The sequence below is a fragment of the Notamacropus eugenii genome, chromosome 5 (genome assembly GCF_028372415.1).
Source record: "Notamacropus eugenii isolate mMacEug1 chromosome 5, mMacEug1.pri_v2, whole genome shotgun sequence".
Taxonomy (NCBI): Eukaryota; Metazoa; Chordata; class Mammalia; order Diprotodontia; family Macropodidae; genus Notamacropus; species Notamacropus eugenii.
This window is the reverse complement of record NC_092876.1, coordinates 354,079,199-354,106,220: the sequence shown is the minus strand read 5'-3', so window position 1 is coordinate 354,106,220 and position 27,022 is coordinate 354,079,199. Positions and strand designations below refer to the sequence as shown.

At 38.4% G+C, this 27,022-nt stretch overlaps 1 protein-coding gene across 7 annotated transcripts in view; it reads left to right on the top strand.

Annotated features, from left to right (window-relative positions):
• Window positions 1–27,022, top strand: part of SIDT1 (SID1 transmembrane family member 1) — a 190,007-nt gene that overhangs the window by 127,665 nt on the left and 35,320 nt on the right. For 6 of the 7 annotated variants that reach the window (XR_011968019.1, XM_072613978.1, XM_072613976.1 and 3 more), the window contains 5 exons: window positions 878–921; window positions 21,665–21,736; window positions 23,397–23,545; window positions 24,746–24,819; window positions 26,854–26,920. Coding sequence is in view for 6 of the 7 variants with exons in the window: in XM_072613978.1 (XP_072470079.1) it covers window positions 878–921; window positions 21,665–21,736; window positions 23,397–23,545; window positions 24,746–24,819; window positions 26,854–26,920 (406 nt within the window). In the remaining variant the exon portion in view is untranslated. The remainder of the gene's footprint in view (window positions 1–877; window positions 922–21,664; window positions 21,737–23,396; window positions 23,546–24,745; window positions 24,820–26,853; window positions 26,921–27,022) is intronic. The other variant, XM_072613980.1, reaches the window with a different exon arrangement.

Sequence of the window (27,022 nt, the reverse complement as noted above, 5' to 3'; positions counted from 1 at the left end):
TTTAATACCTTTAAAGATGGGATAAATACTATGTATTGTTATTACTTCGGAAGCTTATCACAATATTTTGAAGACTGGTAGCATAAACAGAGTGGGCTAGACAGGATCTTTTGGAGCTCAGTAAGGAATACAGTTCTCCTTGGTCACAGGCATGGTCATTGTATACAATTGTACACATCCAGTGAGAAGTTCTTAGAGTCAGAAACACTTGGATTTGAATCCTCCATCTACCATTCACCAGTTGTGTGACCTTGGAACAAGTCACTCAACCTCTTGGACCCTCAGTTTCCTTACTTGTAAAATGAGGATAATAATAACCATAGTTGAGTTCTTGTTCAGTTGTGTCCAACTCTTTGTGACCTCATTTGGGGTTTTCTGGGCAAATATACTGGAAGGGTTTGCCATTTCCTTCTCCAGCTCATTTTACAGATGAAACAAACAGGGTTAAGTGACTTGCCCAAGGTCACACAGCTAGTAAGTATCTAAGGCCAGATTTGAACACAGGAAGATGAGTCTTCCTGACTTCAGGCTTGGCACTCTGTGCACTATAGGACCCGCTAGCTGCCCAGAGGCCACAGTACCTACCTCATAGGTTTGCTGTATGGCTCAAATGAGATAATGGAAGGTACTTTGCAAACTTTAAATCACTATATGTGTCAGTTATTCTTATCATTATTGTTACCAACAAATTTGTCATGAATTTCAGTGTTTCCCAGAACCCTCATGAGAATTAAATAGATATAGATAATACCCTCCTACCGCCAACCTCCTCAACACTGCTGATCCTACCAAACATAGGAAGGAATTCTTGATAATGGTGAAATTCTGTGGTTTTCTTTCTCTGTCCTTAAAAATGTTTGTTTGTATCTCTCTGCAGATTCCGAGGGAAATCCATAGATGGGAGATATTGTCCAAGTGATGGTAAGAAGAAACTTTGATTAAAAGAAGTTTCTGTTGAACTTCGAATGATAGTAAATATTGTATCAGCAACCCCTGCTCAGAGAAAAGGGGAAAAATGATAAATGGCTCATGCTTTCTTCCCTCTCTAGCTTTGACAAGCTTCAGACCTTCCTCTGGGCAATATCCCACAAGGTAGTTACCAAAACTAATAAGAATTATGAAGCCTACCTTGATTAGATTTATATTCTCAATAACATGCCTATTAATGAGACACTAAACACATTAGGTAAAGGGGTGGTATGGTGTAATGGAAAATATGCTGACCCTGGAATTAGAGGATTTGTGTTTAAATTCCACTTGTGATGCTCATGACTTGTGTGACCCTTGGCAAGTCAATAACTTCCCTGGACCTCAGTTTCTTTATTTGTAAGCTGAGGGAGTTGGACTAGATGGCCTCTCAGGTCCTTTCCTGTTCTAGATCTCTGAACTGTGAACTAGTCATGATCTTTTTCTTATAAATGTGGTGTATTTAGAAGAAACCACAGAAATCATGAGTGACTGGGGATCCTACCATGGCCAGAGGAGCAGAATGTACTGTACTTGCCCTTAGCAAGAGCCACACTCAATGGCCAGTGTGTAGTTATGCAGAACTCAGTCTAGGCAAAAGCAAGTTTAATTCTACCTTGCCATTTTCTTGATCTAAAAATAATAAACATAGACTAAAAATATCTAAAGGATTTGACACAGACTGAGAGCACTGTCCTAGAAAACAATTTCAATACTGAGGTGAACACATCTATTTATCACCCTACATGTAAACAGAACACAAAGGTGATCAAAATTAACAACTAGAGAAAATATGGCCCATTTCCCACCACTTGAATTTTACAAGTAAGGTTATAATGGTCTAAAAGACTTACTTGGGTCTTTTAGGAGTAAACTTCTGAAAACTTCTGAAATCTAAACTCATTGCTCCAAGCTGTTGATCCAGGAGGCAGCATCAAGGACAGGCAGGTCCTTCCTTTGGATACCATGAGTGATTTCCTCTACTTACTCCCCCCCAAAATTTTGCCTCCTCATTGTTCAGGTGTTTTATTGATCTTTGATATTATTGATTCCTTGATCTCATTGGTTCTTCTTTCAGTTTCAGATCCTCCTCCCTTTAACAGAGTATGTTTTATGTCCTTCAGAACATAAGATCTTTGAGGGTAGAGAAATTATATGCAGAGCCTGGTACTCACCAAGTAGTGTTGTTTGGTTTGGTTTGGTTTTTTCAAGTGAATGCAAGTCAGATCTAAGCTGAGAGAGGAAATTTATTTTATTTGTCAAGTGTTGTTTTAAATGAAATCAGTAAAATATTGCTTAATAGAATTTTGAGTATAGCTGGATCTTAATACAGTTAGGAACAAGAGTCAAAATTGAATTCCTCTCCAGTGGAGACTGAATACCATTGTAATGTTATAAAAGGTATTCCCATTTAGTTATATTTTACCTGTAGATCCTTTCTTGCCCTGAGATTCTCTTCCTTAGTGTCTAACATGAAAAGTAATTCTCCTTCCCTACCATATATCATCAAAGAAAAGCTTAGAAAATTGGTAAAACTGGTTAACTTAAGACTGATCATTTATAGAATTTATGGCCCGTTGGTCATTTCTGCTCTGCACATTGGCTGAATGGTAGACCTATCCCTCCAAAAAGGAACAAGTCCTTAGAGGGCTTAAAAAGGGAGTAAAGTCTTTGCAATAGAAAGAGACATAGAATCTGAGTTTTGACCATTAAAAGTTGGTGCAATGAAGGCAGGCTCCAAGAAAAGATAGTTTACTCCTAGCCCCCTTGCCCCATTTTTAAGCCATGTAGCCACTGATGAGACTAGACTGAAATATTATCTTAGAGTAATAATCAAAGTACAGCAAATATGACTTGGTTAAACTGAACTGAGACAATGAACTATGGGGCAAGGGTAGTAATTCCAGAGAAAAGAGAAAGCTTTTCCAGAGAAAGCTTTAGGAAAGGGATGAAGGAAATGTCTGATATCTTGAAATAAAATTTGGTGTGTGGGGAGAAGTAAAAGGTGTGGTGGTATAAAGGATCAGGGTAGGACCTCATATTTCAAATAAGTCTAGATCAGAAATGCAATGTAATTTGAGACTGGCAGCTGTGTGGCACAGCGATCAAGCCTGATGTCAGAAAGACCTGAGTTCAAATTTAGCCTCAGACACTAACTATCTGTGTGATCCTGGGCAAGTCACTTAACCCTGTTTGCCTCAGCTTCCTCATCTATAAAATGAGCTTGAGAAGAAAATGGCAGACCACTCCCATATCTCTGCCAAGAAAACCCCAAATGGGGTCACAAAGAGTCAGACATGACTGAAATGAATCAGTAACAACAACTGAGACTAACAAGGCAAACTTGGGTCTGAACCAGAGGTGGTAAAAAAAGGTAAGAAGCAGGTTCAGAGAGGGACTGCAATATTTGTCCAGAATTTTAAATGAAATTAATCTGAATCTGATTAGAGGGGCTTCTTTTTCAAATTTTCAAATTCAGGTCCAACTATATGACCTCTGAGGTACCTCTGAACTCTGAGTAACCTGGTCCAGCTTCCACCATCTCACTCCAGAGAGGAATAAGAAAGGAATGGGACTGTTTATGATCTAACCTTAAGACAGTCAAACAAAACTTACTGAGTTATGATAAGCACCCTGTATTCTATAAGCTCTTTAGTTTCTGGGCATTATCTATTTTCTTCCTCACTCCCCCTTCCCCCACTCCAACCCACTTGACTAATTTAAGTGAAAAATGCATTTTCTCATACTTAAGTCAGGTTGCAGAGGGCTTGGCATACCCCTAAAGAGGAGAGAATCAGGGACTGATAGAGATGGTGAAAGGTGTTCCTTCCTACCTGCATTAACCTCTCATGAATTCCTGTCTTTGAATGACGTACTGTCTATGGCACACCTTCTTTTAGATGGATGCCCCCTTGTGAAGGGACTAGAACCATGGCTATAACACTGGCTCAGTGCAGTAGTTCTTTGATTGGTCCTTTGGAGACTGCTGTACTATTCTTATTTATCTTGGATTTTTTTTTCGTCCTGGACTCATCTTTACTACAGTGAGATGATCTCACTTGTAAGATGAGCAAGGGCTCTAAGAAAAATGGACAGGGTCTCAGAATGACTTTTGTGATGCACAAGTTTGTTCCTCAAGGTAACACTTGTTACCTTAAATTTTTCAGCAGCCCAAGAGTCCCTGTGTCTGAATGAATGAATGAAGCATTTGTTGCATATTTACTATGTGCAAAGCTCTTTACTAAATGCTACAGATTCAAAAAGAAAATTAGAATGGTCTCTGATCTCAAGGAGAGATGGTGAGGAAGACACACCATAAGAAAAAGGGGTTTAGAAACATGACAACTACTATTTCCCAGTATACTTACAAACTCTAAACTGAGGTACCTACTTGGAATTATCCTATGAAATTGTACATCCCTAATAATGTAAAGCATTAAGTCATTATTTTCACATATTCCAATGTGGAATTTCATCAGTGTGGATATTCCTTCCAATAATGCAGATTGCAGCCCACCTATACCTACCCATTCTGGATGACTCTTGTTCAAATCCTCCCATTGTTCCCATAGGAAATCCACCCACGGGGCTTGGGTCTTCCTCTCTTGATATCACAAGGATGCCAGGAGAGCACAAAACTATCTATTAGTTAGCCCTTGCTCTCACCAAGAGACCAGCTCATTTTTTTCCTCACTTATATATTCTTTGCATGAGGATCCTTTATCCCACTGCTCCCTCATAATCCCATGACTGTGATGTCACAGTGAGATTGTGTTCACCCTTGCCCTTTGTGTAGTTCTTAATTTCAGTTCTTTAGAGACATTAATGTTCCCTGACTTATTGCCACGCAACAACCATGAAACAAAGAGATTATTGAATCTTATTCAATATTTCCTGCTTCCGTGTACCAGCCTTCCACCCTCTCTCTCATGCTTGCTTTACTTTGAATCAGTTGTAGTTTTCCTGCACTAAAGTCTTGCTCCTGGAGAGGGACAGTCTTCTTGAGAGTTTAGAAGAGGCATACGCTTCACTTCATTGCCAAAGAGAAAACTCTTTGGCATTCTGTCTCAGTGCTCATAACCTTGGGAACACAAACTTTTCCCCTTTTTTACCCCTACTTCCCAGAGTCTTCACCACAACAGACACATAAAAGAGAAGTTCATCATTACATGGGGAAATTTCAGGGTACTAAGTTGAGTGCCCAGCCCTTAGTCCAATGCCTGACACATAGTAGGCAGTTCATAAATGCTTGTTGATTTGACTTACAAACTACTTGTGGACAGGTAAATTATAGATATGTACTATGCTATTCGATTGAGCTTTGACAGGGCTTAACACAATAACTATATTTTTATAGCTACCACCAATTTCACTTACTATTTCCCCATCCTGATTCTCTCCAGTGTAGGTAGAGCTGTCTCTTTCTATTAGGTCCGTTGAGAACTGAAACTGTTTAGTTTCTGTCTGGTAGGGTTGGAAGGGACCTCAGTGAACATTCCTAATGAGTGCTTTCCAAAGCACTCATAAATCTCCCTGAAATAATTTCTCTTTTTCTCCTTGAATTTTTTTTTTACTGTTTTACAGTATAAATGAAAAGGAACTGTATAAAATAAGGTTGGTATGGTAGGTTAAGAACCAAATTCTGGAAGCCCTGAAATGCCAGGCTAAGAAATATTTATTTTATCCAAGAGCAGTGGGGAACCATTGGAGATTTTTGGGTAAGAAAGTAGTAATACAAGGGAGGGCAGTGGGAGGAGGGAGCAATTAGAAGTCAACACTCTTGGGGAGGGACAGGATCCAAAGAGAGAATAGAAACAATGGGGGGCAGGATAGGATGGAGGGAAATACAGTTAGTCTTACACAACACAACTATTATGGAAGTCATTTGCAAAACTGTGTAGTTTTGGCCTATATTGAATTGCTTGCCTTCCCAAAAGGAATGGGTGGGGAGGGAGGGAGGAAGAGAAGTTGAAACTCAAAAGTTTTAGGAACTACTGTTGAGTGTTGTTCTTGCATACAACTGGGAAATAAGAAATACAGGTAAAGGGGTATAGAAAGTTATCTTGCCCTACAGGACAAAAGAGAAGATGGGGATAAGGGAAGGGAGGGATGTTAGAAGGGAGGGCAGATTGGCGATAGGGGTAATTAGAATGCTTGGCATTTTGGGGTGGGGGGGAGAAATGGGGAGAAAATTTGGAACCCAAAATTTTGTGGAAATGAATGTTGAAAACTTAAATAAATAAATTTTTAAAAAATAGAAAAAAAAAAGTAGTAATACCATAGGAATTAGAGATCCAGGTGGTGTGAATGTACTAATAACAGGACTGTGGAAATACCATTATTTGAATCCCTACTCTCCAGAAGGACATATGGAAATGGAGAGCAGAGATAGGGTGGGTGGTTGTTTTATCTTGAAACACCAGGGAGCTATGATGGGTGGGGGGAGGGGAAGGACTGGGGGTGGGGAGGTGAAGGTATCAGGGAGGGAGCTTAAATGAGAGGTTTGGCCAATAAATTTCTGAAGATCTAGTCTCCAAGAAGCAGGTTGAACTCACACTGAGTGTCAATTATATAGCTTGAGCCCCAGATAATGAGGGTTAAGTTATACCCAGAATATACTCCTTATGTGGAACATACATAGCTTTATCTCAGATCTGTTTTCTGCAGGCCTGGGCTAAGCTTTCAGTGGGAAACCTATGGTGGCAGGTCCAGAAAGAGGCATTTTAATCTGAACCAGAGGACTAGGAAGGAAAATTGTTACCTCCCCTTTGATCTGAGTGGCAGAGGGCAATGAGGGTTCTCCCTAAAGACAGAAGAAAACATGAAGGCTAGCAAGCTGGCAGATGAGTAACAAGTTACTAAAATAATAGTTAATAATAACAGCTAACATCTTTATAGTATTTACTATGTGCCTGGCACTGTGCTAAGCATATTACAGTTATCATCTTGTCATTCAGTCTTCACAGAAATCCTGAGAGGTAGGTGCTATAATGATCCTCCATTTACTGATGAGGAACTGAGGCAAACAGGTTAAATGACTTGCTTAGAGTCACACAGCCAGGGGCCAGTTTGCACTCAGGTCTTTCTCACTACAAGTCCAGGGGCAGCTAGGTGGTACAGTGGATAGAGCACCAGTGCAGGAGTCAGGAGGACCTGAGTTCAAATCTCACCTCGGACACTTGACACTCACTAGCTGTGTGACCTTGGGCAAGTCACTTAACCCCAATTGCCTCATCCTGAGTCATCTCCAGTCATCATCCTGATGAATATCTGGTCACTGGATTCAGATGGCTCTGGAGGAGAAGTGAGGCTGGTGACCTGCACAACCCTCCCTCACTCAAAAACAAAGTCAAGTGCAAGTCATGTCATCATTTCTCTAATGGTGCGGTCTTCTTCAGCAACAAAGGATGAACACACACACTCCAAGCCCAGTGTTCTATCTGCTGTGCTACCTAGCAGTCCCAGAAGAAGTTATGGAACAAAGTCAAGATTAAGAGCAAGTTTTAAAGATTATTTTACTAATCAGGATCTTTGACAAGATTACGATTAGAATCAGTTATGAAGAAATGAAGGAATGAAAAATTAATGCAGAGCTACATATGTACATGTTGGGAGTTTATTCCTTTTTTAAAAAAAGAATTTCCCCCAAAAGTATTAGTTGTTTTTGTTATTTCATGAATGTTTGACTAAATTTAGCTATTATAATAGAGGAATCTATTTTTATATGAACAGAGTTGTGCAATTCGTAGGTAGAAGTACTTGAGTTAAAACCAGCACCTCAGGTCCCAAGAAAGGCCTTTCAGGTGTGGTATTAAAATGGCAAATTACTGCCCTCTGGTGGCACCATGCTAAAATTCTGGTGCAGCTTTTTTTTGGATGCAAACCAACTCCAAGGTTGCAACTGTAAAAATAAAGCCTTTGTGTGACAGCTTCCTAATATCGACCTTGCCTTTCATTTAATTTATGGATACATGCATTTCACGGAGCTATTTGGACTTAGCTTTGCTCCAGTCAAAAGGACAGAGCATTAGCACTCTAAAAATTATATTTGACATGTGTGTATATATATATATATATATATATATATATATATATATATATATATATATATATGATTTTGTATTTCATATTTAGAGCTAGAAACAACCGGTTTAGATTTCTTCCTCATTGTAGAAATATGGAAATTGAGGGCCAGAGAGGGGATATTGCTTGCTCAAAGACACATTGGTAGTAAACATAAGAGATACAATTCCAACCTAGGTCAGTCTTCTGACTTCAAATCCAGTGTTCTTGCTTTTACACCAAGGAAGGAACTGTAATCCAATCCACAAGATGATCTGAACTGGCAGAGCTTGTGTTATGCCTCTCATTCAAAGTCACAAAAATCTCAGAGTTGGAAAGGACCTCAGAGGCCATCTGTTATTCAGTTATGTCCAATGCTTTGTGACCCCATTTGGGATTTTCTTGGCAAAGATATTGGAATGGTTCGCCATTTCCTTCTCCAGCTCATTTTACAAATGAGGAGACTGAGGCAAATAAGGTTAAGTGACTTGCTTGGGGTCACGTAGCTAGTGAGTATTTGAGGCTGGATTTGAACTCAGGTCCTCTTGATTCCAGACCCAGCATTCTATCTACTGAGCCATCTTACTACCCTAGAGGGTATCTAGCCAGCCCATATTTGAATAAGAATTTCTCTTTACAAAGTAAGTCTTTTTGTGGGTCCTAAGTTCTCTAATGAAGGGAAGTGACTACTGACTCAGGCATACCATTTTTTTCTTTATTATAGCTTCAACAGTTTCATTGTTTTTATTAAGAAAACAAAATAAAGCTGGCTTCTTGGCCCTTTCTCTTTTTGTCTCCTCCCAATACAAAATGCTTACATCTCTTAATGGCCAGCATCCTCTTAGACCTGCAATTGAGCTCTTTGTGGCCTTGGTCTTAATTTGGAATATTAGCTTTGCTTGATCTCAGCTTCCAGGTATAGGGACAATCCCCCTAACCACACAGGGAGTATTTACCCCGAATACTAATCTCATACTAAGTCAGTCTGTGAGGCTGCTGCTTGGCACATTTTTTTGTTTGTTTGTTCTTAGGTAATAAGGGTTAAACGACTTGCCCAGGGTCACACGGCTAGTACATGCCTGAGGCTGTATTTGAACTCAGGTCCTCCTAACTAGCCCCTGCTCCACCTAGCTGCCACGTCTTGAAGTAAGTTTTGCGGGGTTTAGGGACCACCATGTCAGTAACAGCATTGTCAGCACAAAGGGAACCTTTCTACTTTGAAAGAATTCTGATAACTAAGATTTGCCTTTACCTCAAGATGAAATCTATTTCCAGGTATTTTCCTTTAAACTCCCTATCAGAACGCTCCCATATGTTTCCTCTAGAGGTCAGGCAAAACAAGGTCAATTCCTCTTCCACAATGCGTTTTTCAGTACCTAAGGAGAGAAATCATATTCCCTTTGTCTTGTTTTCTTCAAGCAAAATACTCCCAATTCCTTCAACTTCTCCCCTCTGTGACATGATGGAGGACTTTTACCGTTCTGGTTGCTCTTCAGCTTACCAATATTACTAGAAAAATGCTATACTCAGAACTGAGCAAATACTCCAGATATGCCTACCACATAAAAAATGCTTGTTGATTTGAACAGGACAGAGTACAGAAGATTATCATGTCTCTTATAGACACCATGCCTCTCTTAATGAAACCCAATGCTACATTACCTTTTTTATTGTTGTTTTATTATTGTTTTATTGTTGTGTGTGTCTGAATTACCTTTTATTGGCTGCCATGTTACACTGTTAATTGATACTGAGTTTGCTGTCCACCAAAAACATCAGATCTTTTTCAAACTACTACCATATAGCCAAGCCCTTCCCTACTTTTAACTTGTAAGGCTGATTTAACATCTCTTCAGTAGAGAGGAAAAAAACGTAAAATGTAAGACCTAGTTCCTTCATAAATCATCTGGATCCAGTCATAATGCCTCAGCCCTACCTTGGGACTTTTCACTCAATATGTGCTTGGGAAACGTTCGTTGAATTTGAAAAATCCCCCTGTGTCCAGAGGTAAGATACAGTGACCTACTGGTCTCCATCTCCCTGGGGCCTGATGTACAGAAGTGGGTAAATGCTGAACAGGAAGAATTTAGACTAGCACCAAGGAAGACCACTCCTGACCTAGAAGAACTGTATAACATATATGGAAACTGAGGAAAGTTGTGCAGCCTCACCAACCACAGTGAAGTCTCATCTGTCTAAAGTGATTTAGTTGTAAGTGCCTACAAACAGGAGGGTGAGGTAGATGGCTTCTGGAGGCCCTTTTCTAGCTGCTTTTTCCATCAGATGTCAGCCAACAAACAGAGGTACAATACTTTTGGTTACTAATTACTCATGGTGAATCAAGGTCAGAAATGAAAGCAACCTTAGAGATGATCCAGTCCATGCCCCTATTTTACATTTGGAGAAACCAAGGCTCAGAACATGTCCATATCTCTTCCAAAAGAACAGTTGTCCCACATAAGCCAGATAGTGTAAAATATAACCAAATCAATCCCATTCTAAGGGATATGTTTCTGGAGCCAAACTTGCTTTTGGAGAGAGCATAACACATTTGCCAGCTATTTGTTGGCTGGCGTTCACCTCAAATATGTCTCTTTGAAGAATTTATAGACTCCCATGGAAACAAAAAAAGAAGACTAATTTAGCTTGCCACTGTCTTTTCAGCTTTATTCTTTTGGGTTTCTTCCCATCTTCCCAACTCTTTCCCCCAATTTATTGTTTAAGTTAGCAATCGGTGAGTTATGAACAAGCCAGAGAAGCTTTACCAGTTTTTCTGGTTAATGTAAAACAAAACAAAAAACAGCTTCCCACAATCAGGAAGAAATGATTTGGCAGAGAGAGAGAGAAGCAGACATACAGACAGTGACAGAGAGAGACAGAGACACAGAGACACTGAGACAGAGACAGAGAGCAAGACAGAGAGAGAGAAACAATATTCCAAATGAATTTCTAATCAGCATCCCTTCCCTACCTGAAGCATTTGAACTAAACATGGATTAATGACTCAATTTTATTGCCAATTCCAAAAAAATTTCCCAGATACTTGGCCTGTAATAGTTGTCAAAGTTACAAGGTGAATTGATGGTAGAACCCAAAAATCCTCCTTTCCTGGTTCAACCAATTCTCTGTTTTCTCCTTAGTTTGGTTCCACAAGACTTAATAGTTTTGCCAAGGCAATGTCAGTAGATGTCTAACAGGTTCTATCATGATGGAAAAGCTTGAAGTATGGTCCCAACAATACCCTATATATCTGCTTTCTATAGTCCAGCCTACCTAAAGTTGGAGAAACTCATTACTGATGGGCTGGTCACCAACTTGACAATCTGTAGAACAAAGAGAACTGCAAAATGATCCTCATTTCTGTGAGTCCCCCTTATGCTTCTGCAGAGATTTTGCTAGGAGGTTGGAAAAGAGGCAGAAGATAGTAAAAGCCAGAGAGTTTTTAAATTCTCTATAGATACTAACTTAATTGTTGGCACCCCAAATGTGAGATCCTTCTGCAATGATCAATAAGTGAGAATTCTATTGGAGGACTTGAATCACACAAATGTTGACATTCTTGCTGTGAATGAAGCCTAAAGACATAAGGCAGTTATATGAAAATGGAAGAAGGCTTACAGTTCTTCTCAGAGAAGCAAATAAAAGAGTTGGCAGATTAGGTTTCAGCATGCCTCCAAAAGCAACAAGAAACATCATTTCATGGGACACTTGGTCACCTTATAACTACAATCTTATACTGAGCATTTGTAAAAAGACTAACTTGCAGGACACTGCAGCATATGTACAAACATTTGTTACAGAGAATGAGGGAGAGAATATGTACAACTAAAACCCTCTAACAAATCAACAAATATATTAATACTCCACAACTTTCATGGAAATGTAGGCATAGAGAAAATATTTGTTAGGAAATACAACTCAAGATTAAGAAATAAAAGAGACTTAAAGATTGCAGACTACACCAAAGCCCCTAGAAATGAGAGGTTCTGAACATGATCAGCACCAAATAACATTACAAAACATGAAACTGACTAAATCTTAATAGAAAGGAAAATATTGGATAGCAAACTGAGTATCACTGCTTAATCTAATCAGCTAATCTGATTCATATAATCAGACCATTGGTTTGTTAGTGAAAAAAAATCAAAATCAATACCAAATTTAAAAAATGAATGAGGAGAGGGTAGAACCACATTTATCCAGACTTTATTATTTGACAAGAACAGTGCTAAACACTGGGAATTCATATAGAAAATCAAGACAGTCCATACTATTAGAATTAGAACTCATGCTCTAACTGAGGGAAGCAATGTGTATAGTGGGTTTCAGCTTCAGGACAGATGATAAGGCTTGGTGGTCATCCCTCTTAGTAGAAGGATTGTAGTTGGTGACTATCAGCTTATACAAGTGTTCTAGAGTACCCACAACATCTCTGTCCACTTCACTCTACTCATCTTTATTCTAGTTTAAGACTTTACCATCTCTTGCCATCCAAACTGGGCTTCGTGCTTTTATTTTCTTCTACCTCCAATCCATCCTCCTTACATGCTTCTTCCATCTCCATCTATCTTCTATGCAGCTGCCAAATAAACGTTTCTCATTAGTCAGTAAGCATTTATTAAGTGGCTGTTGTGTGCCAAGCACTGTGCTAGGTGCTGGAGAGAAAAAAAACCAACAAGGTGACACAATAGCGTTACTCAAGGATCTTACAATTAATCTAGAGAAAATGCACATATATAATATGTATGTGGTATATATACATATATATGTGAAGAGAGACAGAGGGAGAGAGAGAGGTGAAGGAATATGCAAAATAGGTATAAGATAATTTTGAAGGGAAAGCAGTAGCAGCTGAGGGGATCTGGAAAGGCTTCATATAGAAGGTAACACTTGAACTGAGTCTTGAAGGAAACTAGGGATTTTTTTATGAGGAACGAGTATATTCCAAACATGGGAGTCAGCCAGTGCAAAAGCCTGGAGAGAGAAGATGAAGTGTCATGTGTAAGAAATAGTAGGAAAACCAATTTGACTGGATTGTAAGTATGCATTCATTGAAGGGAATAATATGTGATAAGTCTAGAGAGGTAAAGCAGAGTCAGGTTTTGAAGAACTTTATTTTTTATTTAAATTTTTATGGATATGTTTTCTTTTCAAATCACCTTTATTTCTTTTTAAAAATCAAACACAAATTTACAAAAACCTTTTTTCTGTCTCTGTGACTTCTACTCTCTCCAGTGAGGGTGAGGGATAAAAAAGAAGAAAAACAAACTCCTTGCAACATATATTCATTATCAAGAAAAACAGTTTCCCACATTGCCTAAATCCAAAAAATATCTTATTCTACACTGAGTCCATCACCTCTCTGTCAGGATGTGGAGAGTAGGCTTCCTCATCAATTCTTTGGAGTTGTGACTGGTTACTTTATCAATCAGAGTCTGCAAGTCTTCTAAAGCTGTTTTTGTTCACAAAATTAATATATAAATTGCTTTCCTGGTTTTGTTCCCTTCATTCTGCATCAGTTCATATAAGTCTTCCTAGGCTTCTCTGGTGAAACCCACCCCTCTTCATCATTTCCATAATACAATATTATCCTAATACATTCATATGCCACAATTTATTCCATTCCCCAACTGATGGGGAATAGTTTCCACTTCCTTGACACTACAAAAAGATACTGCATGTTGGGGCTGGGGTTTTTGTACATATGAGCCATTTCTCCTTTCCTTTATCACTTTGGGGAATAGGCCTGATATAGCGGTATTTCTAGGTCAAAGGATGTTCACAGTTGAGTAACTTTTAAAGCATAGTTTCAAATTTCTTTCCAGAATGGCTTGACCAATTCATAGCTTCACCAACAGTACATTAATGTCTTTGTTTTCCCATAGAACCTTTGACATTTGTCATTTTCCTTTTTTGCCAGCTTTGGGAATTTGATGACTGTGAATTGCTTTAATTTGCATTCTCTAATCATTAGTGATTTAAAGTATTTTTCATATAGCTTTTGATAGCTTGGATTTCTTTCTTAGAAAAAAAATGCCTTTGACTATTTACCAATTGGTAAATGGCACTTACTATTATAAATAGTAATTAGTTCTTTATATATCTTACAAATATCATTATATGATATATGAATATATATATGAATATCAATGTATCCATATATATCATATAAGCAGAAACAGCAAGATTTGGCACTTGATTGAAAATGAGTAAAATTGAGGTGTTGAAGATGACACCAAGATTATGAATTTGGGTGACCAGAAAAATCACAAAAATGGGAAAGTTTGGAAGAAAAGTTCTGTTTTGGACATGTTGAATTTAAGATGACCACACTGTCCAAGAAGCAATTGATAAAGCTTAGGAAAGAGGCTAAGACTGCATATATTAATCTGGCAGTCATCAGCATAGAGACAATTAAATCCATGTGGTCTGGTGGTAAGGAGACGAGAGAGAGTAGAGAGAAAGAATAGAAGAGAGCCTAGGGTAGACACTGATCTATCCATATCACTACCCTTCCAAAATCCCTATTGTTTCCTGAATAAAATACAAAATCCTCAGTCTATCATCTAAAACTCTCCACAATCTGGTTCACATCTACCTTTATTCATATTGCTAATCATTATGCATTTTCCATTAACTTCCTCCAAACACAGAACTCTACATCTCATTTGCCTAGGTTGTCCCCCATTCCTGGGGGACACTCCTCTCTTACCTCACCCCTGCTTAGAATCTACAACTTCCTTCGAGGCTCAGTTCAGATGCCATCTCCTCTATGAAGAACATACCATTCCCTAGCTGTTATTTTTCTCATCTTTCTCAAATCGCCTGTATTTACTTACTTAGATATATGTTATATGCCTCTTTCCCTCCCTCCCTCCCCAGAAAAAGGTAAGTTTCTTCAGGTCAGGGATTGTTGTAGGTTTGTCGTCATATACCCAGCACTTGGCCCAGTGCATAGCTGAGTTTGAGGGGTCTATGGGAAATGAAGGAAATATATAGCAAGCATTGTGGAACTAGAGCTAAATGTAGAGATTTGAGAGTCATTTGCGTAGAGATGCTTTTTGAACCCAGGGCACCAGATGAGATCACTAAAAGAGAGTGAATATGAAGAGAAGAAAAGTAGCACATCATTACTTGGGCTGGGATATGGGGAGACACCCACACTAAGGAGACTGAGAAGAAATGGTCAGCCAGAGAATGATCAGATGAGATCAATCATAGAAATCAAGGGAGAAGGGTGTGTGGTCACACATATCAAAATCTACAGATAAATAAGGACTGAGAAAAGGCCATTGGATTTGGTATCAAAGCAATCCTTTGCAACCTTAGAGAGAGCAGGTTCAGTTAAGTGGGTCTTCTGAAGGTATATTACAAAAGGCTGAGAAATGAGTCGGTGAGGAGGTAGTAAATATAAGCAACTGTTCATGTCCACTCAGTCTGATCTAGCTTCTCTTCCCATCTTCGTTTCTTTAGTGACATTTCTGCTTTGTTACATAGCCCGCAGTAGAGGCTGACACGTTAAAGTCTAAATGGGATGTTTCCACTGTGTTTTATTGATGAAAGCAGTTTTCATATAAATACATGCTACTGTTCTACTTTTTCATGTTTCTTGTTCCCTCTTTTCTTTCATTTGTAAATGCTTTAGGAATACTTGACTTAGTTGTATCTTAAAACAACATTTCTATAGACTTCATCTTTCCCTTTATTGTGCTTTGCTGTTTTGTGAGGTAATATGATCTTCCCCAGTTATGTTTTGCAAGTGAATTTATATTCTAAACCAGTATTGCTTTTGGCCACTTTGTTTCTCTGGTTGGCAAGGAATAACCAAGTATCCTCTGGAATGTCTCCTAAAGACTTTAAGTACACAGTGAAACTAAGCCTGCCAACTTCTTTATTTATTTTTTCCAGAGAAAATCTATGAACCATCCTTTAGCTTAGCTGAAAATTTTCTAATGTCTTATGGTTTCACTTATAGTGAGAATGCTTAGATTGATATGGTTTAGTGCCTCAGATGACCATTTGTTGGTTTTGGATGGGGTCTTGTACTTTAGGGTATCAACAGTGAAATTAGTGTTAATAGTCTTTAAAAAACCAATATAATTCTAAGTACCCTCAGCTGCCTTTTTTGCAATTCAGTGGCCAATGAGAGTTATACAGGAATGAGGACCATATTGCATTTTTTTGTTTCATGGGTTGCCATAACCAAAGAATTCATTGCCTATGGGGCCAACCTACTAATAACAAGTGTCTCTTTAGTGAGGATACTTAATGAGATAACTTAATGGGTTGTTCCTCAGACATAGTAAATCTCCATAGAACCTCTCACAGCTTTTGCTCCACTGGCCTATCCCTGGAGAATGGAAGATCAATTCCATGCTCTTTGAGGCCTTTCTTGAATTGAATTAGCTGCTTTACTTGTAATCAAGAGCCTTTGGCCTCAATTCACAGAGCAACCTTTAAGTGGAATAATTATTGGAGAGTGGAAATGCAAGTTCCTTTCTAGGAAGCTGCCACTCCTAAATGCTAAGCAACCAGATTCTAAACTTATGGGATAAGTAGCAAGCCAAGGGACCTAAACTACCTATAGAATGTAAGTTTCCATAGAAACTGAATAACACTTCAGATTTGCTGTAACTATCTGTGGCCAAAGTTTGAAAATAGTTATTCTTTTGACCAGCCTCATCTTGTTGGCCATAAAATATGTAAAAGAATTTCTACCATCTAGTAAAATCATATAAATCATTTATAATGATCCTTTAATTATTGAATCCTTGGGAAGTTTCTTTATAATGAAGTTTTCAGTGCTAAAGAAATTCATAAATCCTGCAAAGTAATGCTGGCACAGGGTCATATAGCTCAATAAAAAAGCTCAATAAAAAGTATTCTTTGCTATCTTTTAATAAACCTGTGGGAACCTAATAGAACAGTAACAGAAGATCTTAAGCAATTCAGTGCAAACTGGTTTGGGGGGATTGGGAGGGGGAGGTTGTTGTCATTATTGTTAGCAATGATGCGCTTCAAAGACCAGAGTGTTGAGATGAAAAGTAGTCAGATAAAAAGGAACTATATTTGCTACTTCCTAACTCTTCCCCTCCATCCATCTGTATAGTTTTTGAGGACATGAGCCAAGTCTTGTCATTCTTTTATCCCCAACAGTTCCTAGTAAAGTGTCTTCCACTTGGTCGTCAGTCAATAAATGTTTGCTGAATGAATAGTCATTGGACTGCTGCAGACTTCTGTAAAGTGAGGGGAGTGTTACCTACCAGCTCTAATATTCTGTGATTCCACAATTATACAGAAACTCAGGTAACCAGGACCAATGGACAGAACTTATAATTCTGTTTTTTATAACAAAATAATATTGTTGCAATAAAAAAGTTCCAATAATTAGAACTCATCAAAGTAGAAGGACTACTTCACAAAGTTCACACAGTAATGAGCTCCCCATCACTAGAGGTGTTCAAGAAGTTGAATAACCATCTTTCAAAGGTTTTGTAGAAGAGAATTCCATATTGGTAGGGAGATTTTACTAAATTACTTTAAAAATCTCTTCCAAATCTAAGATTCTGTTAGCATGATCACATTACTCCTTCCTATTTTGAACAAGACTGCAGCAGGAGACTGTGGGAACTCCATCCATACCTTCTTCTTTTGAGATGCACCTAAAGGAAGCGTCTCTCATCCTTTTAAAAGTATGACCATGGAAGTCACTTAACATCTCTCAGACTCAGTTTCCTTAATGTATGTATGAATGCTTACTCTTTCTTTTCAGAGATCATAAAGGGTCATCAGAGCATTCATTTTCTGCTGTTTTTCTGATGCAGTCATATACATCATTTTGCTCAGTCTGCCTTCTGACAGGAAACAACTGACTGGGGCTAGGGGTTCAGACCTTGGTTCTGAAAGGGAATGAGTCTACCTGGATCACACAGGAATTTAAGTCTTGATGAACATGGCCTCTTGATTCTTGTGCTCTAGACAAATAAGTTAACCAGTCATAGAAAAAAAGTACTTAATTCCTTCAAGCCCTAGTGTCTTTCTGAGTCAACCTAATATAATAGAAAAGCTGCTAGATCTGGAATCAGAAGATAGACAAATGTCAGCACTTCCACTTACTGCTTGTGTTCCTTTTGGCGTCTAGTTGGCACAGCCTGAGCCAGTTCGAATAGGGCAACTCAGCTCGTCCTCTGCTCTTCTCTGCTCTCCTCTCCTCAGGGTGTTCTGCCCAAAGGAAGGTAAAATTTGATGGCTGAAAGTTGCCTAGTGAACTTTGTATTTACAGGCTAGATTTCTTTTTTTCAAAGACCAAACCTTAAACCCAATTCACTCTGGATCTCATGGATTGGACAATAGGTCCCTGCCCAAGGACTATTGAATGGTTATTTTGGGGGCTCTCTTGACTCAGAGTGAATGTAAATAGTAACTGTTTCTCTTTTGGTCAACAATCCACAGGGTCATCCCCTTGCAGTTTGATTTTTTTTTTTTATTAAAGGAACCATCCCTTGACTCACTTTTTAAAGAGGCCTGTTCATTGAATGGGCATTTCCTCACTCAAAGTGAGAATCGGAAAAGGGCCAAGGTCTCCCGTTGCATCTGGTCCATCTCCAGTCGTCCTGATCAATATCTAGCCACTGGACCCAGAAGGCTCTGGAGGAGAAAGTGAGACTGGTGACCTTGTACAGCCTCCCCTCACTCAAATCAAAGTCAATTGCAAGTCATATCATCATCTACCTGATGTCATGATCCTCTTTGAACACGAAGGACAAACCACAAGGTGGCACAGTGGATAGAGCTTTGGACTTGGAGTTAGGAGTTAGGAAGTTCTGGATTGTTGAAAGTCATAGTCAATGTCCCTCTGAGTAACCAACTGAGGATAATACAATCAAGCCAGCTGAGTAGAACGTAGAGAAACAAAAGGCTCTGCTGTGAAAAGTGCCTGGGATGCTGGGCAAGCCTGGAAGAATTCCTAAAGAGAAGTCACTTCAGGCAAGTGTTTCTTTGCTCTTTGGATCAGACTAGCTCAATCTTGTCCACCATTCAAAAAAAACAAAAGAACATCAGAAAATGGACAGCAACGTAAGAGACTGACACTTAAAGGAAGCAGCACTGAGTATTTAAAAAGAGCTCTAGTTCCTGAGTCAAAAGGCTTTGGTTCAGATCTTAGTACTGATGCTTACTCCCCCCAAGACCTTTGGGAAAGTCGTTTAATACACTCTGGTCTCAGTTTCTTCAACTATAAAATGAGAATCAGATTAGATAGTGGTGAGTCCTATGGTTTCACTGAGATATGAGCAAACCTGGTAAGGAGCTCTTCCAGCGCATATGGCCTAAGGATATTTGGACCAGAAACCTGAAAAAGGATAGAAACTTTGATATCCAAAGTCAAGTGAGAAAACAAATCTGGGCTGGGTTCAGTCCCATCCTGAGATTCAGTAAGAAAGTTTGGTAAGCAGTTTAAAGCAGGACCAGTTCCTTCAATGATCTCCCCCAAGCTACAATGCTTCCTATTTTAAAGATCCATGATTTCATGGATGTGAAATGTGACTGCTCCTTCCACTGATGTAGACCTCAACCTCTCTATACTTTAATGGATGGCCTTTGTTGGTCTTTGTACCATAAAAATTCATCATCCCCATGGCTGACTTTCTAGTGACGAACCTCTTGGAGTTTAACCGGGCTGTCCTTGGATGATATAAATACAGTTATCACTGGACCTATACATGAAGTCTTGCAGTTTAGTAGGACCTACTTGCAATCTGTGACCATAACCTTTGAGAAACCAAGGTCATCTCTGCACCATGATGATGCATTAGTGGAGGATCTTGATAAAGTCTAAAAATTATTAAAGGCTTTCATGCATCAATTCACAGAAATCTTAGAGGTGGAAAGGACTCAGTGGCATCGAGGTGGCCTGGAAGATAGATAGAGTGTTGGCTCTGGAGTCAGGAAGACCTCAGTTCAAACCTAGCCTCAAACACTTATTAGCTGTTTGACTCTGGAAGTCACCTAACTTCTCTCAGCCTCAGTTTCTTCAATTTTGTATAAATGCTTATTCTTTTCCCTTCATAGATTATTTAGTCTAATACACTTACCTTAAAAATGAAGCTGAAACCCAGAGAGTAAAAGTTTAAGGAATTCCTCTGAGATGTGGGGCAATTGCATGAGTCCTCCTGGATTTTGTAAGGCAGCTGATTTGTAAGTATAAGTGTAGATCATATGCTAATGAGAATTATGGGCACAAATATGAATTACCAGGAAATCTAAGAAGTTGTAATATAACTTTAAATTCACTTAGATACATGCCATCACTAGGGCAGCCTAATACACCAACATTTTGTCCTTGGATACAGAGGGAGTTTAAGAACTACTATATTTTAAATTCCTGGGTTAGAATTAAAGGTGATTTCTGTGAGTTCAAGGAAGCGGTGAAACAGTGAAGACACTGGGCATGGCAAAGAGAGTGACAGCTAGAAAAGCAAGAGGGGCAAGTTTGAAAATTGAAAGATAAGAATGATGTAACAAGAGAAAAGAATAAGGCTAATCATTTGTAAAAAAGAATAATAATAATAATAATTCCCATTATAAATGTATTTCAAGTATGTAATAAATATATTTTGTGTGTGACATTTGTGTGTGATGATAACTACTAAATTGAGAGTTGTCATCCTTTTGGGTTAATGTGGTCATTTTAGTGTTTTGTGCATTATATTCTCTTCTACTTTTTTTTAAATATGGCAAGCCATATATGATATATGGGATACCCTGATTATTAGCCAGAATATTTGATTATTCTATAGACAGATGTCAAACAGAATTCAAAGCATTGTAAACTTCATCAAGAGAAAGGAGCTGACAAATGAAGTACCAAGAATATTAAAATCTACTTAAGCTACGTTGAAGAACTGATATAGATAGAGAGAAAGACAGAGATACGTATGTACATGTATAAAATAGACACAGACGTATTAGTTCTTCTATGTGACTTAGACTATATATGTGTGTGTGTATAAACATATACATATATACATATATGTATATATATATATATATAATCTGTTTGGATTTAGTTTTCCTGAATTTTGTGTCTTTTACAAGAAAATCTATTACCCTATTTGCTTCAGCCTCTCAAAGCTTTTGAAAATAAGCAGAGTGAACAAGTGGATAATTAGAAGCACTCCTGAAAGTAATTGCCCATGGCCAGGTCTCATTGAAGAATAAAGGTTTTTGGAGCAATGTCCTTCATTCCAAAAGGAGGATGGTGTTGTGGAGAGAGCAGTGACCCAGGAGTCAGCAGTCTAGAATTTGGCTCTACCACTCATTAGTGTGACCTTGGGCAAATCACTTCATTGCTTAAAGTCTTAGTTTCCTCCTCTATAAAGCAAGGATAATTATACTTGCACTACCTCTTCATAGGATTGTTGTGAAGACAGCACCACGTAAATGAGTGCTCTCCTTATCTGAAAGTCTTATGATTCGACCCTTTTATTGGCTTCTAGAGGTTTGGAGGGAGGAGAGTAATAGTGGAGTTATGAGTATAACAAACAAAAAAAAAACTAAATTAAAAAGCCTCTGGTTTGACACGCTGAGCTTTTAGCCAACCAGAAATAAACTTCTTGCATCTTTGCTTCCTTTACAGGATCTAGAAATGTAACTGATACTCACCCCATTGCCACCAGTACACCTGAAGGGAGCAGCTATGGGGCGATAGGTATATCATGCTGAGTCTTCTGTTGGAAGTGTTGCCTGGGGCCCCATGGGATGAAGAGGAACTTTCTACCATTGACTAACTGTGTGAACTTGTATTATTGAACAAATGGCTTATCCAGTCTAGGACTCAGTTTCCTCATCTGTAAAACAAAGGGTTGGACTAGACAATCTTTTTGATCCTTTACAGTTCTAAAATTTTATAATTCTACTTCTTGATGTTGTTGTATTCTATGTTGGTAGGATTTCCTTCATCACTTTGTTTTCTACCCTAGTATCCAGTAGGGGCTTTCCCTGATTCAACCTGTGTGCTTAGGTAATGCATGTCTGCTACTAGGTTGTTGATGGACAAATTTGCTTACTCTTACACTTTAGAAGAGTAAGAACATATTAGGAAAGTAGGCTATATATTACTATAGGCATACTAGGCTGTGGCCATTCTTTCTGATTATTTTCATGATTGACCCCAATCACTATGACCAAATCAATCATGTAGGTAATAATCCACATAATGGATTATCATTAATATGGCTGCCGCAGTGATTGTTTCATGGGTACTAAAACAGCTTTTGGGCAGGTAGGTGGCACAGTGGATAGAGTGCAGGCCCTGGGATCAAGAAGACCTTAATGCAGATCCAGCCTCAGTCACTTCTAGCTGTGTGATCCTGGGCAAGTCTCTTAACCTCTGTTTGCCTTAATCCACTGGTGAAGGACGTGGCAAACCACTCTAGTATCATTGCCAAGAAAACCTCAAGGACAGTATGGTCCATGGGGTCATGAAAATTGAGACGCAACTGAACAACAAGCAACAAAACTTCTATGAATATTTCTCATGTTAGAGTTAAAAGAATATGGCTGTTGTCGGGTTGAGTTTATTTTCTGCACAAATTAAACTGCCCCTAACAAAACCTCTGTACTCATGGGAAATGCTCCTTAAAATGTCCATATAGTAAGGGGTGAAGTCCCAAGCTATATTTCCTTGCAACAATTAGAGGCATGTGAGCTCAATACCAGACAGCTTATTTTTGAGGCTGCAGAAACAGGATTTAAAAAATCATTTGAACAGAAGAGGTAGCCAAACCTCAGCAAGCTAAACAAACTCCCATCTGCTACAGGACACATTCATGGGAACAGGAGGTATCTTCTTCCAGAGAATGTTGTTTTTATTATGTAAATGTAGGTGTGGCATGTGTGGCTTTTCCTGTATGCAAATACTCTGTACAGATAGATTTGTGTGTGCTTACACACATACATGATAGAACCACAACTGTGTGCATTAAAAACTTTACACTATTTATGTGAAACGTGTACTAGAAAATGAAAAATATATAACATGAACATGATTTATTTTTCTACCCAAAAGAGTATCTGTTGTTTTAAAAAGATTAATGTAGTAGCTATTTACACTCAGCTCTGGGTCTGGATCATTAAAATGCCTATTAAAATAGGCAGAAGGAAAAAATATTAAGCAAAGGGTCCAGTGAGAAGGAATTTGGGGAAGAGAATGTGTCTTGAGGATATATAATCAGCTTACGAGTTGTACAACATTTATAGAAAGTCAAGTTTGGATCTTTGGAAAGGAGTTAGTTCTGTGATCATGTAATCTGCTTAGTTTGGGGACTTCTGTGAGTTTCCTGCTTCACTATCATTTTCTTTGCTTCCAGATGAGTCAGTCTCCAGTGGTGGGAGGCAGATGTCTTCATCCGATGGTGGGGCCCGATACCAGTCAGACACAGATAGTTCAGTGGAAGAGGAGAGTGATTTTGACACTATGCCAGATATTGAAAGTGACAAAAATGTCATCCGGACCAAGGTATGCCTGCCTGGCCTTGCTCACTTGAAATAAACTTAGAACTTCAGAGTCAATGCAGTTTTTTCTCCACAAAAAGAAATCAAATATCACCTACAGTTTCCAAGATTACTTAGAGAAAAAAGAACTATGGACTTAAGTAAACCCACCTGTTAATCAGCAGTCTTTCTGGAAGTTAGGGGGAGAATGACAATAAAAAGAGCTTCAAGGAAAGAGAATTAAAAAAGAGGACCACAGCCAGTATTCTAAAAGAAAGTATTTATGCCAGTGTGAGTAAAAGGGGTCTGTAGCAATAGAAGGATTACGTGAGCAAAGACTACAGACAACCAGATTATCTAGTACTATCAGGAAAATGTACTTCCAAGGGAAAAAGTCTCTTTTTTTTCATTCGCTCATTCATTTAGTAAACATTTACTTAGCACCTACTGTGTCATGTACTGTGCTAGATTCTATAGGAGATAAAAATAAAATGAACAAGGTATGGCTTTTGCCCTACTGTGATTCTCAAAGAAGGAAAAGTTGATTCTAATGATTTTCAACTTTTTATTTTAGTTCCTTTTTTAGTCTAATGACTTAACAAAGCATCCCAGACCCTTTAATAGATATTTCATTTCAAGCTATCCCCAATCACCAGAGAAAATCCTGCATGTTTTGCTTGTTTCTTTATTTTTTTAATCAAGAAAGTGTTCTTAAATTCATTTTAATTCTTCTATGCAACATAACTAATGTGAAAATGTGTTTAATAAGAATGTATGTGTAGAACCCATATAAGGTTGCATGCCATGTTGGGGAAGGAAGGGGAGAAAATTTAAGACTTATGGAAGTGAAAACTGAAAACAAATACATTTTTTTTCTTTTTTTTGAACAAAAAACAAAACATGAGAAACGGAATGAAAGGGAAAGCTATTATCTGAACCTTTAGCCCCTAGAGAAAAATCACACTGAAATGTATATAGTTCTCCTTTCTCCCTTTTATAGTAGTCATTAGGGGTAATTATATATTTCCTCCCTATTTGAAGAAAAACAATGATCATCTCATGTGAAGTCGCAGTTGTTGCCTATGTGAGGTTTTTCAGTTAAAAGTAAGATGGGAACCTCAATACAGTGGCTTTGTTATCCTCATTTAGCTTGCCTACAGACCTAACCAACTCTGATTAACATACAAAAACTTCCTTGGTGATGACATATTCCCTCTCCACCCAGATGTTCCTCTACCTGTCAGACCTGTCTAGGAAGGACCGAAGAATTGTCAGCAAAAAATATAAGATCTATTTTTGGTAAGTGAAAGGCAGATAAAACCATGGGCAATACAAATTCACAGCTAGGAAAATCACTGTAATTGTCTAAATGGAAGTGTGAGGAAGAGCTTATTGGCTTTTCTTTGAAACAGCCACTTTAGCGTAAGAGAGGGGTCATTCTTTATGAGACAGTAGCAGTGCTTTCAGAAGGTGCTTTCCTGGGAAGAAAATATCTACAGAAATTCAGAGTGAGAATAGCAGGGATAGTAGAAGCCTATCAGTCAAGGTAGTGCACAAACGCCTAACCTCAGAGCCTTCTCCCGGAGCACAGCATACAGCAACAAAAACATACCTTGATGAAATAATTTGTAGTCAACACCATCCCAGTGGTATACTGGAAAAAGTGGTGGGAATCGTGGATCTGAATTCAAATCCCAGTTCAACAGTTTGCTACCTGGGAAAGTAATTTTATTTCTGAGCCTCAGTTTTCATATCTGTAAAATGTCAGGGTAGATGACCTCCGAGGTTCCTCCTAGCTCTAGATTTATGATCCAGCAATCCTGAAATATGGCAGATTGGAGATCTGTCACTCTTAGCTTTTTGCTTTGCTTCCCTAATTTGAAGATAAGGTGGCTGATGCTGCACAAGATTAAAGAGAAGGAATGGTGTCACTATTGGGGGTAAAGGAGACCTGAAGGGAAGTGGGAGGAAAAGAGACTAGGAATAGCGTTCTCCTCCCTCAAAATGAGAAAAAGAACAGAAGGAAGGCTGGAAGGAATCATGAATAAGCAGGACAGTTCGGAAAGTTACATGTTAAATTTATATATATAATAGAGATTCTCAATTTCTTGTAAAATCTACCTCTGTTACATGATACATAAGGAAATGCTCATTTCATTTGCTGCTTAAGTTCAGAATAAAAAGAAAATAAAATGGAAAAATTTTAAAATTGAAAATAGAAATGAGATGTTCAGCTATCAGTCATTGTATCTCCAAGACACAGAGACAGGCTGCCCTATAACTTTCACACATATAATGCCCCTCCTCTGGTTCTCACTGTTCCCCCTAACCTTGATTAGGAACATTCCTCTCCAAGGATGCCCTTAATGTTCATTTTAACCATATTTCCCTCATACAAAAATGTTAAACATGGGGCCATAAGCCCCATATAATGCAATTTGCCCCAGTTGCACATACTCTAAGAATGTCCCTATAATTAGTTTATAACTTCCAAAGAACTCAGAACATTTCTAACATTATCCCTCAAAATAAGGGTGAAATAGGGGGAAAATCAATGTTGTTAACCTCATTTTACAACGATGAGAACATAGGTAGTAGTTTAAGCTTCCCCAGGGTCACAAAGGGAGGCATTATCAAAAATAAGATTCAACCCAAGTACTCTACAACCTGGAGGTTGTTTTCCATATTTCATCATGAAGTTAGTTTAAGTTGGTCTTATAACTGGTATCACTTCTATGAAAGAGTAAGGAATCTGAGAGAAATTGCATATTTAAAAAATTGGAAAATTTTGATAATGAGGACTGGAGCTAAATGAAGTCCTTAGGTAACCCAAAAATCTCCTTTTAACTGATAGCTTAATCACTTTCTTCCTTATACAAGTGTTTCATCAGGGCTGCCATAAGTGACCAATCTGAATTTCTTCTGTACTTTTCCAACCCCTTTTTCAGTGAAAATTTAATGAATAAAACTTTCCAGAACTGGCCAAGGGGAGAGGTGAAGGAGTCCAGGTTAAACCACTGGCTGAACAGTTAGCTTCTAAAATACTTTTTGAGGTTTGGCTGTCAGAGTAGTGTATCTAATAATGACCGAACATCTCACATCTCCTTTATTTTTTAATTTGAAAATTTTCCCATTTTATTTTCTTTTTATTCTGAATTTAACAAGCAGCAAATGAAAAGAGCATTACTTTATATTATGGAACAGAAAAGAGCAGATCTTAAATGAAATTGTGAATCTCTATTATGTTACAAATGTTGCATAGTTCTGGAAACTGCTTTTTTGTCATTATGGAGTTCAGTAACTTCTTACTTCCTATTCCTTCTCTTCTCCCAGGAACATCACGACGATTGCCGTGTTCTATGCTCTTCCTGTGATCCAGCTGGTTATCACCTACCAGACGGTAAGATGTTCCACCCGTGAGCAGAGACTATGCTGACTCTCACTTTGCCACTACATGTAGAGTTGGACAAGTGGATCTGGGCACTTAGCAACAGGAGTGTTC